Source organism: Anoplopoma fimbria, chromosome 2 (genome assembly GCF_027596085.1).
Source record: "Anoplopoma fimbria isolate UVic2021 breed Golden Eagle Sablefish chromosome 2, Afim_UVic_2022, whole genome shotgun sequence".
In the NCBI taxonomy this organism is placed as follows: Eukaryota; Metazoa; Chordata; class Actinopteri; order Perciformes; family Anoplopomatidae; genus Anoplopoma; species Anoplopoma fimbria.
The window spans coordinates 27487820-27505716 of record NC_072450.1 but is presented as its reverse complement, the minus strand read 5'-3'; the positions used below and the strand labels follow the sequence as shown (position 1 = coordinate 27505716).

Here is a 17897-nt window from a genome sequence, read left to right as displayed (position 1 = left end):
ACAATGAATAGAGCTGTTTTTTTTTTTCCTTTTTATAAAGCTTACAGTAGAAACCAATGGGCAGAGAGCCACAGGTGGATATTAAGAAACCGACTACCTCATTGTTGATTACTGTCTTTTCATTGGATTTGTTGACAAGAATAAGTGGCGGGGTACAAAAAAAACCAAACAGACATAACAGTTTACAAAGGCTAAGCAATAGTTAAAGGATCAGTGTGTAGGATTTAGTGGCATCTGGTGGTGAGGTTGCAGACTACAACCAACTAATGAACTATGTCAAAGTAAGAAGTCTCCAAATGTGTGTGGAGGACACATGTTGCAGTGGGTGATCCAGCAGTCTGATTTTAAATGAAAAGTAGTATGTGTGCCTGGAAGCAACAGGCAAAAAAGTGCTTTGTTGAAATGGATAAATTAATGCAAAGATGTTTAAGATCGCTACCAAATAATCCGTTGAGAACTCACTGCTGCAGGCGGTTCACTCACAATAAAGAGTGACAGAAACATTCATCTACAGAAGAGGAGCGACAGTGAACGCGTCCTCCCGCTTCCACGCTACAAGCTGGTGGCGGGGCCCCCGGTGTCGTCTGCGGGTTTGTTGCCGCTGTGTTTACTGCTGATGTGGTGAGTCATTTCCTTGCGGTTGCTTACCGCGTGGCCACACTGCACGCAGGTGTAGCGCCCTTTAGTGTGCTCCCAAAGGATGCGTCTGCTGCAGGCCGTCCCTGATGGATAAAAAGGACAAATGGGTGTCTGCACAGAGAAGCTGGATATGGCAATTTCTAATTCAAAATGTATTATGTCAGCGACCAAGAGATGGACCAATGGTACTGAAGCTCCGAAGCTTGTTTCTATGAAGCGCACTATTCCAATACTTCATCTGTGATTTCTGAACTAAGACTAAACTCTTTGGCGTCGGGCAAGATGGACCAACATTGCTCTGCTGCCTAGGAGGCAACAAACCAAGCTGGATTTTTCAAGGGTGGGATATTTAAGTGTGAGAGCTCATTTGTCACCTTGAAAATAGCAGTTTGACAAAATAATCTCAACTCAAGGTCCTCTAACTCACTTTTAACTGGGTCTCATGTAGAAACTCACAGATGTGGTATTCCAGTGCTGATAAAGATAACAGATTAGTATTTATTTGTTGTGGCCTATACCAATAAGATAACTGATGACTCATCATGAACACACTGGTGGAACTAAATGTGTAGCCACATCTGGCAGTCTACAGCAGAGTGCTTTAGTGTGAGGACGAGAGGCTCACCTGAACCCTTCTTCCAGACAGCGGCGAACCCGGGAGGAGAGCGTGGCGCTGGTCCGGGTGCAGGGTTGACGCGATCAGGAGACCTGGTCTGTGTCAGGTGCTGACCCTGGGCATCCATGGCGTCTTGCGCTGCTTTTGGGCCATCCAGGTTTAAAGGTTGAGGCTGATCAGAGGGTTCGCCCATGAGCCGAGGCTGGGGGGCTGCCTCCGGAAGCTGCGGCAGAGCGAGGTGGGGAGGGGAGGTCTCAGAGTCGGACGAGAAGGGGGGGCCGAGGAGAGGAGGGGAAGGGTCCGTTTTGAGAACAGTGGCAAGGAAGGACCCTTCTGGGTTTGGGAGATCCGAGGGAAGCGTCTGCGGGGTGGACACCGGGTCAAGCAGTGGGGGCTTCTGGTCCAGGTCCGGGTTGGTTACAGAAGCAGGCCCAGCGGCCAGCGGTTCAGACGGCTTCGGCCTGCCCCGTGACACTTTGGAACAGGTGTGCAGGTGAGTCAGGAGGCCGCGGTAGGATCGCAACTTTGTGCGGCAGCTCTCACACCTTTCGGAGAAAGAAGCAACATATAGATAAGATAAGATAATCGATATTACAGCAGCAGAGAGAGTAGTGCAAACAAGAGACATAGTAAAAACAAGATCAAAACAAGTATTATAAATAAGTAATCACACAGTAAGGAATATTAAATAAGTAAAAAAGCTAAAAATCCACAGTATGACATACATATACATATGACAGGACTCCAAACATTTTGACTATTGAAAAAGCAGCTGAGAGTGCAGGGACAGTAAAAACAAAGACCAACTCACAGGAAGAATATGTTGGGTTTGTGATGATGCCTCATGTGTTCCATCAGTTTCTGCATGTCGGGGAAGGAACCGCTGCACCCGACGGTGGAGCACAGCAGGACCTTTCCTGAGGGGGAGAGGACAGTTCACACAACGTAGGTTCACTTACCATGCAACGACGCCACCGCTTCTCTTCTAACCACTCCTCTCTCTCTCTCTCTCTCTCTCTCTCATCTCCAACCCAAATCACACCGAAACTAAAAAATGACAGCCAGATAGAACCTTATTTTCCTAACTCCACGTTAACGGCATCCATCGTTCTCCCGAGTTGGAGAAAAAAATTGGGCTAACTTTTGCAAAACTTTGAAATCAGAGCAGTTCATCTTACTTTCCTTATGTATTATATGTATTCCATGTTTCAGTTTGTATTTTTAATCTGTAGTTGTTGCATTCATAGGGACTTGTAGCATTACTTATGTGTAGGAGTAAATGCAGGGGTACAAACCCAAATCCCCTTAATCAAAATCAAACCCGGCTTATTCTCACACGCACATAAATGCACACATATGAACTTACACACACACACACACACACACACACACACACACACACACACACCTTGACTTTTTTTCTTTTGTTTTCTTGTTGTTTATAATGTATTGTTATTATAAATCATATCTTGTAAAAATGCTTTTTCAACAATATTTCATACCATATATATTTACTTTTTGTATTTGTTATAGTATTGTGATTTTTTTAAAATATTATATAGGTGGAGGCTTCAAATAAGCCCAGTGGGCCTTCTGCCTCTTCCTGCACTGCAATATCATTTATCAATGTTATGTTTTTTTATATTTTTCAATTGTGCAAATAAACTAAACTAAACTAAACTAAACTGTCTGGGGAACATGATGGCAGGTCTCTCTCTCTCTCTCTCTCTCTCTCAGGGTGATCTACCGGTGGAATAAAGTCCTTTAAGGTGAGGTGACTTATTCTGTCAGGTGGGTGAAAAAGTTAGCTTATGCTCATTATAGCTCATTCTGTCATGTGGGGGAAAAAAACAAAAAAACAACACAATTTACAAATGCATACTGTGAAATGTCTTTCCAAAGCTCGAGCCAAACCCCCTTCTTAGACCAACACCAGGTGTCGTTCATCTCAATTGTATGTTTGAGTCAGCCAACAACAATGGTTCCTCTCTAAAATGTTAACATGAAGTCACTAACGTCAGTTTTAAACAGCCCAGTGAACTATCTCATTTACTGCAGGTGCAACAGCTCACCTGGAAGTGACTGAGCAGAGATCTCGTGGTCCTTGATGTGGCTCTCCAGATCCGTGGCGTCTGAGAACAGACGCTTGCAGCCGTGCAGCGGACACGGGCTCCTCTTGTTTCCTGAAATCCACGCACAACAATGAATGCAAGTTTGTGGATTTCATCATTGAGTTATGAGACAGCAGCAGAAGCGAGTAGTTTAGCGTTACAAACCTCCACCTGCAGGCTCTCTCTCCGTCTGCATGGCTGCGCTGCCCGACGACATCTCAGGACGGAGCAGCTGATCTCTGCAGCGACGACAATGGAGGAAGAACAGAAACCGACTACAAGAACCAGAATGCAACGCGACATGAACGCGTGTGCAGGCACGTACACATGTTTATTATTTAATATAACACATTTGACATTTGAAACCTACTAACTTGTGCCCCTTTGTGTTTACTAACCCAAACAATTAAATTAATATTTTATAAATTAATTACATTTTTAACTTTTAATTTTTATTGTTGTGTAAGATGTAAATATTATAGTTTGGTCAGTAAATATTTGAAAACCCATTTGAAACTTACTGGACGAGCTTCACTGAATGATGGTTCATGTTTTAGTTGTGTATTGTTTTTTTAATAATCTATTAGACTATTTCCGTGGGTCCAGATTTGTAGGTGAACATTTGTTTTTTCAAAGTGTTTTTTATTGATCTTATGAACATGTCGGGTACATAGTTGCATTGCAAGTGTATACACACATTGATATACAAAAACAAATTGCATTGGTACAGGAGTATCTAGTTATTGCATTGATCTTTACACAATAATCATTTATCTCATGAGGGGTTCGAGGACCAGTTGGGGGTTTTAAAAAGTTGCTCTGCACAGAAAATGTCAAACTTGAATTCATAACCCACCAACACATATGATGTAGCACTCAGCTGTTTGACTCTTAACACTTTCACCCTGTTCTTTATTAAACCAGTAATGATCATTCAGAAAGGTGCATTAATGTTAAAACCCAGCACAACAAAGCAAAAAAAAAAAACCCATCAGATTCATCATACAAATAATTGCAAACCTTAACGTTTACCTTGTGAAAATACTTTGGAAGAGATATGTATTCATGCAAAAAAGGCAAATATTTTACACACCATTAACCTTGTTCACATCGTGCATTAAAATACATTTTTGAGTGTCCCAAAAAAATAATAATTGTATGACTTGGTTTAGTGCTTCAATCCAGAGGATTCAGAAACATGAACAAAGCAGAAACAAAAGAACAATGTACACACAGGTACTTACAATTCCTCCAGTTCTGTTTTATTTATTTTATTTTCATGTTTCTGGTTATCATTCCCATGTCTTGCAGTTTACACACCAGTGATAGGATGCCCAGTACAACCCAGTTATCTAGAGCAGTGCTTTCCAACCGCATTGCTGGTGACCACATGAAAATACATTAGTATATACTTGAGTTATTTTTTCCCCTCTTTCATTTAAATAGTTTTAGAGGCCAGAAAAAAAGTAAAATGATGCAGTAATTCACAAGAAAATAAAGAAACATTTATGATTTTGTGAAACCTCAAATTTATCTTGTGGCTTTTACGTGCAAGGAAATGAAAACAAAGGCAGACACAGTCAAAATGTCAAATGTCAATAGTCATTTTATTTTTTCCCCCCTAAACTCCCATTGATACTACAGCAGCTATAAGCGCAATGCATGCCGGTTAGATTTGTGTCCGACTTGCTCTGACGTCATGAACACGTGGGCAACGATAACCTCACGACAGCGAGGCGGCCGCAGGTTTTAGAGCCGACTGCATGGCGCAGTGCATGATGGGAAACGCTGCTGTCTCTGATCAGAGAGCTGATTGGCTCTTTTAGTTTTGACAACAAACACCACGTTTTGTCGAAAATTATTATTTTCTGTGTAAATGTAAGATTTGACGCTAGATTGCTGGCTAGTGGGCTGATAATAATAATAATAATAATTATTATTATTATTATTAGTATCTGTAAATAAAGATATTTATTGAGAAAGCCTAATTCAGAGAACTGGATTGTGTGAAATCCATAGATTAACAATGTGAAGCATCAGAAACCTTTAAAGGAGAGAACCACTGTCACTGATGGACATCCATATAACCCAAACGTAGTCTGAAACTACAGGTAGCCTACAAATGTAACCAACAGGATGTAAACATTTCAATGACTTCCTGTGTTTTCATTGAAAGCGGATGAAAACTTTTTTCCAACGCTCCCTGCACTTTCGAGGCGAGGCGCGGTCAACTCGAACAAACCTGTCATCAAATATTGTGCCTGGTTGGCCTCAGAGCACCACCTAGTGGGCCACAGATGTAATACCAAATGGTTCATGAAAAATATTTGTTTTTGTAATTTACAATGCTAGATATTTAAATGTCTAAATGTGGTCAAGAATTCCCATAAATAAAAAAATGTCAAATTTATATGCTTGATTTCAATGATCACTTACGTTTGAATGTCAAACTGGTAGGAAATGTGACCTTATAATGTATATAAGTGTGTATATCCAAAATGAATATATATATATACAGTACCAGTCAAAAGTTTGGACACACCTTCTCATTCAACTACTTTGGAGAATCTAAAATATAAAACATATTCTGGTTTGTTGAGCATTTGTTTGTTTACCACATAATTCCATATGTGTTCCTTCATAGTTTGGATGTCTTCAATATTAATCTACAATGTAGAAAAAAATAAAGAAAAACCATTGAATGAGAAGGTGTGTCCAAACTTTTGACTGGTACTGCATATATATATATATATATATATATATATATATATATATATATTCATTTTGGATTCTTAATGGCAGTTTGGGTGATAATTTCAACACAGAACTGGTCTTTACCTCCCAATTGTGCGTTAGATAACTGGGTTAAGGACTAATGGAATGAAGCTGTCGTCAGCTCTCTCCATGCAAACAATTATGGGCAAAATAGAATGTAACACACAGGCTATAAAAAAAAAAAAAAAATATTTAAGGCCACAAAGACAGAAAGTGCAGAGCCCAAAGTCCTGCCCCACCCACGGAGACAGAAAGGACTGCTGTTGTGGAACCACAATGGTTTAAAACCTGACATAAATGTTACGACAAGAAGAAGACGCTAGAACGTGTATCTGATCTCCATGTGCTTCTGTGTTCTTATGATGCAATCATAGCTGTCTACAGCGTATTCAACGTCTAGAGCTGCCGCAGTGAGAGGCTGGTGTTATTGGTCTCCCTGGTAAGATTTATTTATATAGCACCGCCTTAGAGCAAACATCATCAAGTACTTCACAATAAAATATGTATAAAACAGACAGAGTAGTTCAAAATAAAAGATTTGAGAAACATTGCAGGACAAGGCATTACATTATAGTAAACTGAATGTTAACTCGTTAAATTTTGCTGAAAAGCCCTTAGTGTACAAAGCAAGACTCAGTATGAATAGTGCCAGCAGGTGTTTACTGCATGCATTAAAACAAACAACAAAATAGTATTTTTCATTTTCATCAGGTATTTTTACAGGTTTACAACCATTATTTTCCCTTAACCTTAAATAAAATCTCTGTGAACTAAATTCTGAACAATCACAGTATATTCAGCGTGTGACTATGTAAACAGGTCATGCCACGGATGATACAACGCTTTTTCTTGGGCTCAGTTCTGGGCATTTACAGTTAGAGTCCTAAAGTAAACTGAAACCTGGGATTTTTTGTGTTACCTTTGCAGCGGTCATGCTCCTTCCCTTCCACTAAGGGCTATACATTTTGAAGGGCGTTGTTGCCGCATCCTGCGCTTTACGCCACCCAAGACGATTGTGGTTAATTTACAGTAGTACAAAAAAGCCAGAGCGTTTCCCTGCCCTTCCCGATACCAGAGTGATAAAGTGTGGAGCCGGACCTTTCTGTAGCGCTGTGGAAATAGGCTGTCGGGCTATGCCCGACTATACCTTTTGCAGTCACTTACATTGTTGATCACATTGCAGAGCACATTTTGGGAGAGCTGGTCTCTGCGTTTGCCTTCTGCCGGATGCATTCTGGATGATTGAAAAACAACAAGGAGTCATCATCATGCACCTACACATTCCAGGAAATAAACAAACACAGACGGACGAAAATGCTACTCTACTCAGCACTCTTGGTCTCTGTATGATACAGACGATTGCAGAAAAACAAAACTGATAAAAAAAGCTGTAGCATTGTTAAGGAGCTTAATAATGGCACAGAGTTGTGCTCGAGCAGCCAAAGCCTAGTGCCGGGTAATGCTAGGTGATGCTAAATATTTCGAGGGAAGGCAAAGGTCTTTCAGAAGATCCATACAGCATTGACAGTAATATAAGAATACAAACCACAGTGCAGTTTCATGTGCTCACCTGCCAAGTCTGTCCGTGAGATTTCCACCAGCCCCTCGTAAAGGCCTTTGATTGGGTTCTCTCCTGCCATCACGACTCCATGGAGCCAGATTAGCAGCATTCGGTGACCATGCTCTTTGAAGCTTTTCATACCTAGAGGTTCAGTTCAGAATTATAACACATATCAATATCTTTGTAACATCCTACAGATGAGTGAAAAAACTGAAAATCCACGGTTTTGTATTTTGACCCAAGACCAGTATTGAGAGGGTAAGATTTAAGGAGAGGGAGCAATACCAGAATGAATCTTCATCTAATCATTTTGAATTAAAAAGTGGTGCTGGCACGAGAAACATCCCATGTTAGAGAATCTGCATCTGGGCTGGAAACTAGCTACTAGACGACCATTTCATACAAGTCACTCGATTGTAGAACCATTAGCAAGAGGTGGGCGTAGCTCACCAGTCCACTGTTGTTCTATAGCTCGTATATGTGCGTTGCTGAAGTCCCAGTGCTGCGCCAGGATCTTCCACTCCCCGCGGCAGAGGTGCTTGGTGGCCAGGCTCCAAAGGACAGACCGGAGGTGCTGTGTCTCTGGCTGGTGGTCCTGCTTGAAGCTAAGAGGTCTCCCCACCCAGGAGTCCTGCTCACTGGCCATCTGATCCTAAAGTTTTTCATACAAAGTGTGCATAAGATAAGACAGAACTTTATTTATCCTCAAGGAAATTCTTGTGCTAGAGTTCCATCAAAGATTACACCAGAAGAAAAACAAAAGACAATAGAATAAAAATACAAACATGAGAGAAATGGGATAACAATACAATAGCAATAAGAGTAAGGTTAAAATATATTGTAAAAAAAGTCAACTAAAATAGAAAAAAGTAAAATACAACAACAAATTAAAAAAAAATAAGAAGTGATACTAACACCAGTGCCTTCTAGAAGCTGAAATACAAAACTAATATTCAGCATGATATTGAGAGATATTGTCAACAAGGATGCATGTGGTATACTGTGCAAAATAATTTGAAGTTAACACAAAACGTTAAATAAGTATCAAAACCATCAAAGCTCACTCTGAATCATCAGATGTCAAAGGTGGTTGGAGTACTGCTATTAGATGAAAATGAAACCAAAGGTACGTAACGACCCAAAGGCACAACAACAAACCCACATAGATGCTTTGGCAAACCGTGAACTTTGGCATACACAGCAGTGAAGGTAACAGAGGAATCCAGCAGGACACCAATATTTTGTGACAAACTTTAATGTCACACACAGGTAACATGATAACACCTCATATCTGCCATTTATGAATTATCTAACACTGAGCTCCACAAAGTACAAATACAACCAAGTGCTGAGAAGAAGACATTTTAAGGCTTGCAACATGTTACAATTAACTTTCATTAAGTAAAAAAGGATGAAGTTGTAAAATTAAAACACGGACAACTCCCAAACTGGCAGCGCCGTGGTAGCGACCTGTCAGTCACAAGGTAGCCCCGCGCTAAAGCATACCCGGCTTTATAGTCTATTTGACTCTAAAAGGGTCCATATTATACTTAATGAACTTCATGCTGTATTGAATAAGACTTGAAAATAACAATTGAGATCATAAACTCATGTTTACAATGTTTACTGAGGTAATAAATCAAGTATGTAATTTTCTCACAGACTTCTATACAATCAGACTTCTTTTTTACAACCAGAGAAGTCGTCCCTAATGGCCATTAGAAAGAATGCAAGTTTACGGCACTTTTGCATTGGCTTCACTTTTCAAAATGAGAGGTTGCCGCATGGCCCCAACAGGAACGGAAATCTGCACTCTTTCCTTTTTGCATTTGGAACTTAGAATGAGTTGGAATTTGTATAGTAAAAAAAGTTTAAACTAACTCGAAAACCAAAAAACATCCTTTCTTAGAAGAGAAAGTATTTGGAATTTAGTTTTTTGTGTCATTCTGTTGAGCCACTGCAGGTTTCCGTTGCAATGAGGATAAACTCACCTTCTCCCATTTATAAAAACGGTCAGCTTTGATGATCATGTCGACCAGGATGACGTGGTTTCCTCTGGCTGCCACCTCCAGACACGTTTTCCCCTGCTATACCACATAGTCCATAAAACACAGTGTGCATAGGGCGTACATTACTCAGTAAGATGACATAGATACAACAGAAATAGCAGGGAAATATAACCTAATATTCTTTCTTTTTTTCGGTCAGTGACAGTTAATAAACCCACATATGGCACCTAAACAGTGGTGGAATGTAACCAAATACATTCACTTAAGCACTGTATTTAAGTAGAATTCTGAACTCCACTTTTCACTTTATTTAAATATTTCCATTTTATTCTACTCCTGATCATAACTATCAGATATTCATACATTTTTCAGAATTCTAAATCAAATCTCGTTAACATAATGCCGTTGTGCTTATGACCTCCCTTTTATTTTGGCTACACAGTTTATTATAGACTTATTATAGGCGCTGAGGTTGAACTGCCAAAATGTTGCAACCTTGTCAAAATAAATTCCATATACATTAAAACAACCAAAATTATAAAAAATTGAAAAGCCAGATTTTGAATGTGGGGGTTTTACTTTTCTATTGTTACATATCATTTTTTTTTACTTGGGTAAAGCATCTGAATACTTCCTCCACTATTACACAGAAAGAAAATACCAAGATATTTTTTTCTATTAATTACAAAAAAGGAGAAGAGTAGAGGAAGAACAAAAAGCAGCAAATCATGACTCTAGAGAAGTGTTATTCATTGCTTGGTGACGCTGTGTGTCGTGCGGTACCTTGTCTGTCAGATTGAGGTTAACACCAGAGATCAGCATCATCTCAGCCAAGTCCTGTAAACCGTGCTCTGCTGCTATGTGCAAAGCAGTCTGTTGTCTCTGCGAACCACATGACAGAAATGTGACATTATAGCTCCGTAGTCGCTGTGTCATTTCTTCTAGGAACCATCAGCATTGTGAAATATGCATTCTTATTGCAATGAACGTGAACACACAGAGGCCCTGCGCAGCCAGCTGCTTTTGTGTTCAGTAATGTGTTTAACAGCTGTAGAGGTTTGTACTCACACTGTCAGTGATGTCCAGGTCACAGTCGACATCTATGAGCAGCCGTAAAACCTCAGTGTGGTTGTTGAACACAGCTAAGTGGAGCGCTGTGTTGTGTTGCTGTTTCAAAGGTAAAGAAAGATGAAGAACATTTCATTTGATATGTGAATGATTCTGATATTAAGAGCGCCCAGCTATACAAATAAGCTTTTGCTGATGTGTGAATAACAATGTTACGCTCTCTGTTATAATGCCTATTTAAATGTTGTCTCTTTCCTCTGAACATGGCTATTTAGTTTAAGATATTATACATATTATTCTTTAGTCAGGAGGGAATATAAGAAGCAGACCTTAATGATTTTAATGTTGTGGACCCAAATGCTTAAATTTCCTCTAGATCGATATTGTGGGTTTCAACAATAAATCTAGCAGAATTCTTTTCAGATCAGCAGGCAAGTTTTAAATGCGCCTCTAAAGACGGAAACAAAATGATTTTGAGCATTAGCTATAATGAATATAATTTATCGAGTGGCTTTAAAGATTAAACGTATCAGCCAGACAACGGTTCATATGTTATCTTAAAGAAAACGTACTCTTCATTTTACGTGTGTTTCCTAGAAAAGCCAGCAACACGTGTCAATTTCCTGTTGTTACATGCATACATTCTTTTCAAAATAAGCTTCTGTTTTCACAGATAACAATAAAACTATTTGGTTAGGTTTAGGAAATAGTCGTGAAATATTTAGCTAGATTTAAGCTACAAAATTACATAGTTAAGTTTCACAAAATATTGCGGTTTGGCTTAATATAACTTTGGGAGGGCCATTACTACATTAAGCAAGTTACCTGACTAATAAATTAACATTGACTTCTCCTTTCACAGTGGTAAGGAACAGCGGTCTCCTCGCTGAAAGACTGAATTGGCTTCATTTTTCAGCACCTGAGTTTCCGCTCACATCATACGAACCAATAAATACGTCACATGGGAGCGGCCATTACGTACATTGTCTACAGCATCTCTGTTGATTCCTGCCTCCAGCAGCAAACTGGCTTCCCTGTCAAAGCCATGCTGAGCCACGTAATGGAGAGCATTCATATTCTTCTGTAGATGGAAGAAAACAAGGATTTAAACTTAAGGGTCTTTCAGTGTGCCGAAAGATTAAAAAAAAAAAGTTTGATCCTGTCTTTATTGCAATATATGTGATGTGATTTATGACATTGCATGAACAAAACATACATTAGTTTGTGCATTGGCGTTACAGCCGGACTCCAGCAGCAGTTTGACACATTCGTAGTGACCTCCATCAGCTGCCAGGTGCAATGCTGTGAGACCATCCTAGAAATACAACAGGTACATTGATCTTAGCATGATGCGGCTTTGATTGTGATGGGGTGTTTTAATATAGTATTTTTATACATTTATTTTTTAATATAATTTTATATTTTCTTGTTTCACACAATTTTCAGGTTTTAGCCATTGAACCACACATTTATATGTATATAAAACATATGCTCTCTGCATGTCTTTATACAAAAAAGTCAAACTCACCCAGGGCCTTGAGTTAATAGTCATGGTTTCCCAAATATCATACCAATCATCCTCAGATATCTCTCTCTAGCTTCTGTTTCACATACAATCTTGGATTTTTATCATATCAGGCTTTCTATAGCCCTGGATTCAAAATTGTAGCCTTTACTATTTTTGTCCAGATTGAGACATTTTCATATGTTTAGTGCAATGCTATTTCCCTGGATTCCACTAGGGGCATTGTTACTGTATTATGGAGAACTGCAGTTTCAATGGTGTTGATACTCATTGGTCCCAGACTGTGAAACAAATCCCCCTGAGCATTTAGTATACAGAAAATAATTCAATTGTATTGCTTTTTTGATTAAAAAACTGTTTATTTTTTTAATTTTTATGTATACAAACTAGCTTTTAAAGTGTAAAGTTCTGCAAACAAATATTTGGTAGTTTATATTTGGTAGTTAATATCAGTACTTAAGTTGGTTATAATATTAACTTGGTGAAGGTGGAAAATAATATTAATAAATAATTTGATGGCAGTTTCAGACATTTTCAGAGCAACTTTTTATAGTTTAATGCCTTTATTGGAATAGTTTCTGACCAGGAGATATCTGAAGAAATCTTTCATGAAGGTGATATGTTTTCAAAAGGTGTTTGGAAAAGTCTAAGCCATTATCACCAATGATAGTGCAGTAAACCATTAGAGGGTTTAAACTTTGCATCTTTATCCGCCTATTGTAGTACTCTTGCATGCTTCTCAAGGTGAAAGCTTTGTATTTTTTGGTTTTATTATTCTCTCAAAACATGCATTTTGACATTTAATTTCTCCAATGTGTCTTTGATGGTGCAAGAAAACACCTTTCACTGTAAATTACAGTAAACAAGGTCCTACTGTGACAAGTACAACTGGAAAAAAATGCTTCTATAAAATCAAAAAGTAACATGCCGACAGGCTGCCAACTATGGTCCACAGTCCCTCTATCTAAGTAACACATATTGGGCCTTGAAGCATGCAGCACCAGTCCAGTCCACTCACTATATTTCTCTCATCCACGTCGACTCCAGTCTCCACCATCTTCTGCAGGACCTCTGTGTGCCCACACTTCGCTGCTAGATGCATGGCTGTGTTCGCTTCCTGTAGTCCAGACATAACAGCACATTACAACCAGACACCCACTCTGAGAGAACTTCCTCTACACTATGTTAAGTCGGGCCGTCAACACCTCGCTGGTGTTATGGTCCAAACCAGAAATGGGGAAGGCCTCAGTTTTTAACAGGCTGACCTCATCAGTGTGTGTTGGCTTGTGTTAAAATGGCCTTATGAACCAGTAATGCCCAACCTTTTTCAAGTTTTCATTTAAAAAAACAAAACAACCACATCTCTGGGCTTCCGTACTCATTTCAGGTCAAGTTGAATTTCTTTCATGTCACATTAAAAATGGACATTATGGAACAAAGAGTTTAGCATTTATTTGATATTGAACACTTTGGAGCTCCGTGTACATCTGTTATAACTAAAAAATATTTATTTAAATATAAATATTACAGAAAAAAACAAGAAAACCAAACTAACTCTATTGAAATATTTTTGTGGTACACAATAAATGGTTACCACCAACCGTATGTATATAGTGGCCTTATTCCCTTCCCAGTGTACACAGGATTTGGGGTCAGAGCACATCCTGCTTTAATCTGTTTGGTCGTTTAAAGACGGGTTTAACAGCCCAACAAATCAAATATTGAAATATAAAATGTAACTATTGTGTGTGCACGTTTGCTTGAGCACAGTGTGTGTGTGTGTGTGTGTGTGTGTGTGTGTGTGTGTGTGTGTGTGTGTGTGTGTGTGTGTGTGTGTGTGTGTGTGTGTGTGTGTGTGTGTGTGTGTGTGTGTGTGTGTGTGTGTCACTACCTTGTCCTTCAAACCATGCGTGCAGCCCATTCCAATCAGAAACTCCACCACTTCAAATTGTCCGTGTTCAGCAGCCAGGTGAAGCGCCGTCTTCCCCGACTGATCACGAGAAACATGCAGCACACAGGAGATATTTATAAATATACTGTAAAAACACAATGTTTAGAATAAAAGTGTCATGTTTCATTCTACTATATTTATTGGCATTTTGCTGATATTCTGATAAACAACAGCAAAATAGTTGTTACAGTAACAATATGGAAAGAAGGGGGGGTGTTAGAGTTGGGGTTTTTCTAAATTTCCACAATTTCTCCCACATCCGTCTGTAAATTTAAGTTAGTGCCAAGCAAGGAGTCACCTTGTCAACTCTGTCGAGACGGACGTCTTCCAGGTCCTCCATGATGAACTCCAGTACTTGGATGTGGCCTCGCTGGGCAGCACAGTGCAGCATGCTCAGACCATCCTTACACACACACACACACACACACACACACACACACACACACACACACACACACACACACACACACACACACACACACACACACACAAAAACGAGATATCAATCAGACAATATCCTGATAGTTTTGAGTCTGCGGTGATGCTGAAACCAGGCAGTTCTTACTTTGTTTTCACAGTTGAGCTTTGCCCCACAGGACACCAGGATCTGCAGGACTTTTAAGTGACCAAACCAGGAAGCGAGAAGCAGAGCATTCATGCCAAACTGTAGACAAAAATGTAGAAGTGTTATAAAAACAGTGAAGCTCTGACAGTAAAAGTATGTAAAGGAGTACACGCCGTACTGGCGTTGATCTGTCTCTGTCCTACTGTGTGAATCCTAACTGAGTTAACTGACCTGAATGTGTCGGCATCTTATTTATGCTCCGCCTACAGTGTTGTCCTTTGAGGTGGGAATAAAGGGAGACCATCACTTGGTTACTAAACACATGTTTTTTTTGGGATGCTCTACTTAAAACCCGCAGGATCACCCTGTGTAAAGCTCTGTAAAGTGAAGCAGTCGTACCTAAATTCCATTTTTCTCTCCATTTGTTCAATCAAATGCCGATATTATGGCATGCATTTTCTGTGAAAATGATATAAAATGACAAATAATTTTATCTTTGCGCAAATAAATACATTAGCCTGATCACAAAAGTCAGTGGTGCATTTTACATTTGATTTATCAATGTTTCTGTTTATTTTGTTCAAGAAGGGACAGAGCGCATCAGTTAACATGAGCACTTGAGTCCATCATGTAAATGTGCCAGATTTAGCCATCAAGCAAGTAAAACTTGATATGTTTCATGTCATTTAGGGAAGATTGTATTCGAACAAAGAAAACATCCCCTTTTCTATTATTATAGGGAGTTACAGCATTACAAAGACTTCTTATTAATTAAGAATAATATATGAGAAATTCCCTTTATGTTGTTATTGAGGTTCACCTCAGGAGATAGAATATTTGTTTGTGTGTGTGTGCAAAGAAACTTTGATAAATGCTTTTAGGATTTACTTTGTTCTTTATATTTTCTTAAGTACAAGATGATATAAATGTCAGCTGTTTGTGCAGCAAATGTAAAAGCTGTCATTCTAAGGGTGGGATCCCTATTATGTTATATAGGATATAGGATAGATTATTATTTCTATGTTAGGGAAAGAATGAGTTCAGTGGTTAATCGTCATCGGGCTCTCAATACAAACGCACTGTGTCCCTCTCATCAACGCCAGTGTCGTGGTCCAGCAGGAGACGTAGAGCCTGTTCGTTTCCAGCTCCCGCTGCCCAGTGCAGCGCTTTGCGGTCTATCTGCACAGAGACAGGCAGAGAAATGCATGACTGAGTGCTGCTCACAGGGCATGCACGGCTGATTAGACCGACGCTCTCAAACACTGACCATTCAAAAAAACGAAATGAAATTCCACTAATCACCCGAGCCTATCGGTAACAGTTAACAGCACCTGATCAATAACACTAGAATTTAAGGTTTTCAACAGCTGAGATTTTGGATTAACTCAAGTGTCTTAGTGAATGTGCATGCACAATACCAGTGACCTTGAAATGGCTCATGTAAATGTGCCAGTTCCCTTAAGGCGTCACACTTTATCTCTATAAACAAAAAACAGACTGAGATCACTATAGTGCTCTCCATCTTGAGTTTGTAACACATATGGTAGTTCCAAAACCTACAATGGCTTGCCTCACTTCCTTTTTTGCAAAGTGTTGCCTTGTGTTGCCTTGTTTAACATAATAGGTTTCACCTCTGCTTTTCTTCAGAATCAGAGTCAGGATGAGGAACAGTTTTATTGCCAACTCTGTTACACATACAAGGAATCTGGCTTGGTGATTGGTGCGTGAAAACAAAAAGTGCAATAGTAAAAGACATAATTTAAAAATTGATTGAAAATGTGAAAATTGACAATGAAATATAATAGACAAACAAACGAACTAAGAGAACGTTTAGAACAAGTATGTTATTAAAGTGCCAAGTGTAGTAGAGTTGTGCAAAGGTGTGTGACTGTGAGTAATTGGGGATGTAAGCGTCCGAGTCACTCGAGGGCCAGGGCTGTATTGATGAACCCGACTGCAGACAGGGTGCAGACTTGCTATGGAAATGAAAAACTGCTGCTGTGAAAACTGTGAATTTGATAAGCCAACGACATGCAAGAACCCCCCCACCAATCGCGTTGACGTCTTTCCTTCAGCAGGCTTACTTTATTTTTGGCCTTGACGTTCACACCCTTCTTGATCAGCTCCTGCATTTTCTCTGGGTCGTTCCTCTTCGCGGCGTCATGCAACTCCTTTTCTGACCAAAGCACTGTCAGGAATGATAGACAAGGAGGGTTATCAAGTGTGTTCTGCAGGCTGGCAAAAAGGAAAAAGAACTAAAAAAAAAAAAACAAGTTGATTTGCACTGTATTCAATGTTTAAGACTCATGTTATTAACCCTGTACATGATTGGCTGTAGTAGTGTTAAGAAGAACATGACATTGGTATATTGCACTTAATTGGCAGATCAATACAGTACTAGTATTAGTAAAGATGTGAAAAGCCACTGCATGGTGGGAAGTCCCTGACAGAGACCAGAGATGAGGTTGAAAAATCCGAATGTGATGAATCAACGCTGCGTCCTTGTTATTCACTGTCATAAGCTGGTCTTTCATGCAGGGAGAGAATACACTTTATGCAAAGTGGTTAATTGTGATAATAATCGTTAAACCACGTGACGTTATTTCATCTCAGGAGCTAACAGAACATGCATAATGTGTTTAAAACGTCACATATTGTACAGTAAGTAGCGTTACCGTCCGCCGTCCTACTCAAAAACGGATATCATATGGTGTAAAGCACCGCTGAAATACAGACCCCCATCCTGTATGGTTGTCAGTGGTAGTAATGTCTCCCCGCTCATCAGGTTCGTACTTACAGATATCATCCTCCGACACCAGCCCGTCCTCCATCTTTGCGGTGCTTTAACTCTTTGCCCTCAGCTCTCTCATTGTAGCGCTGTCGGTGTGTGGTTCAGGAGATCAAAGGAGGCTGGACGATCTGCTTTACAGTTATTTCTGTCAAGCGCCACAAAGTAAACTTTTGATACTACTACGTCCGGTCACGACTTCTTTCAAATTAAAATGATTTATTAAGTCAATGTTCGATTTTTGTAGTAATTGTGCTATACTAAAGAAAGAACCTTCATAATGGATATC

The 17897-nt window shown here is 39.5% G+C and overlaps 2 protein-coding genes across 2 annotated transcripts; both read right to left on the bottom strand.

The window, feature by feature from the left end:
• Positions 1 to 10: 10 nt before the first annotated feature.
• Positions 11 to 3671, bottom strand: znf414 (zinc finger protein 414). The gene is made up of 5 exons (XM_054615437.1): positions 3532 to 3671; positions 3328 to 3438; positions 2067 to 2172; positions 1265 to 1800; positions 11 to 722 (listed from the first exon to the last, which is right to left on the bottom strand). Exons 1-5 carry the CDS (start codon positions 3581 to 3583, stop codon positions 553 to 555), a joined length of 975 nt encoding a protein of 324 aa, XP_054471412.1. The 5' UTR covers positions 3584 to 3671; the 3' UTR covers positions 11 to 552.
• A 3423-nt stretch (positions 3672 to 7094) lies between these two features.
• On the bottom strand, positions 7095 to 17708 carry ankdd1a (ankyrin repeat and death domain containing 1A). Its single transcript, XM_054619200.1, has 15 exons — positions 17618 to 17708; positions 16905 to 17008; positions 15901 to 15999; positions 14821 to 14919; positions 14554 to 14658; positions 14196 to 14294; positions 13323 to 13421; positions 11996 to 12094; positions 11762 to 11860; positions 10780 to 10878; positions 10495 to 10593; positions 9694 to 9789; positions 8153 to 8354; positions 7712 to 7843; positions 7095 to 7375 (listed from the first exon to the last, which is right to left on the bottom strand). Exons 1-15 carry the CDS (start codon positions 17649 to 17651, stop codon positions 7314 to 7316), a joined length of 1527 nt encoding a protein of 508 aa, XP_054475175.1. The 5' UTR covers positions 17652 to 17708; the 3' UTR covers positions 7095 to 7313.
• Between the last annotated feature and the right edge of the window lie 189 nt (positions 17709 to 17897).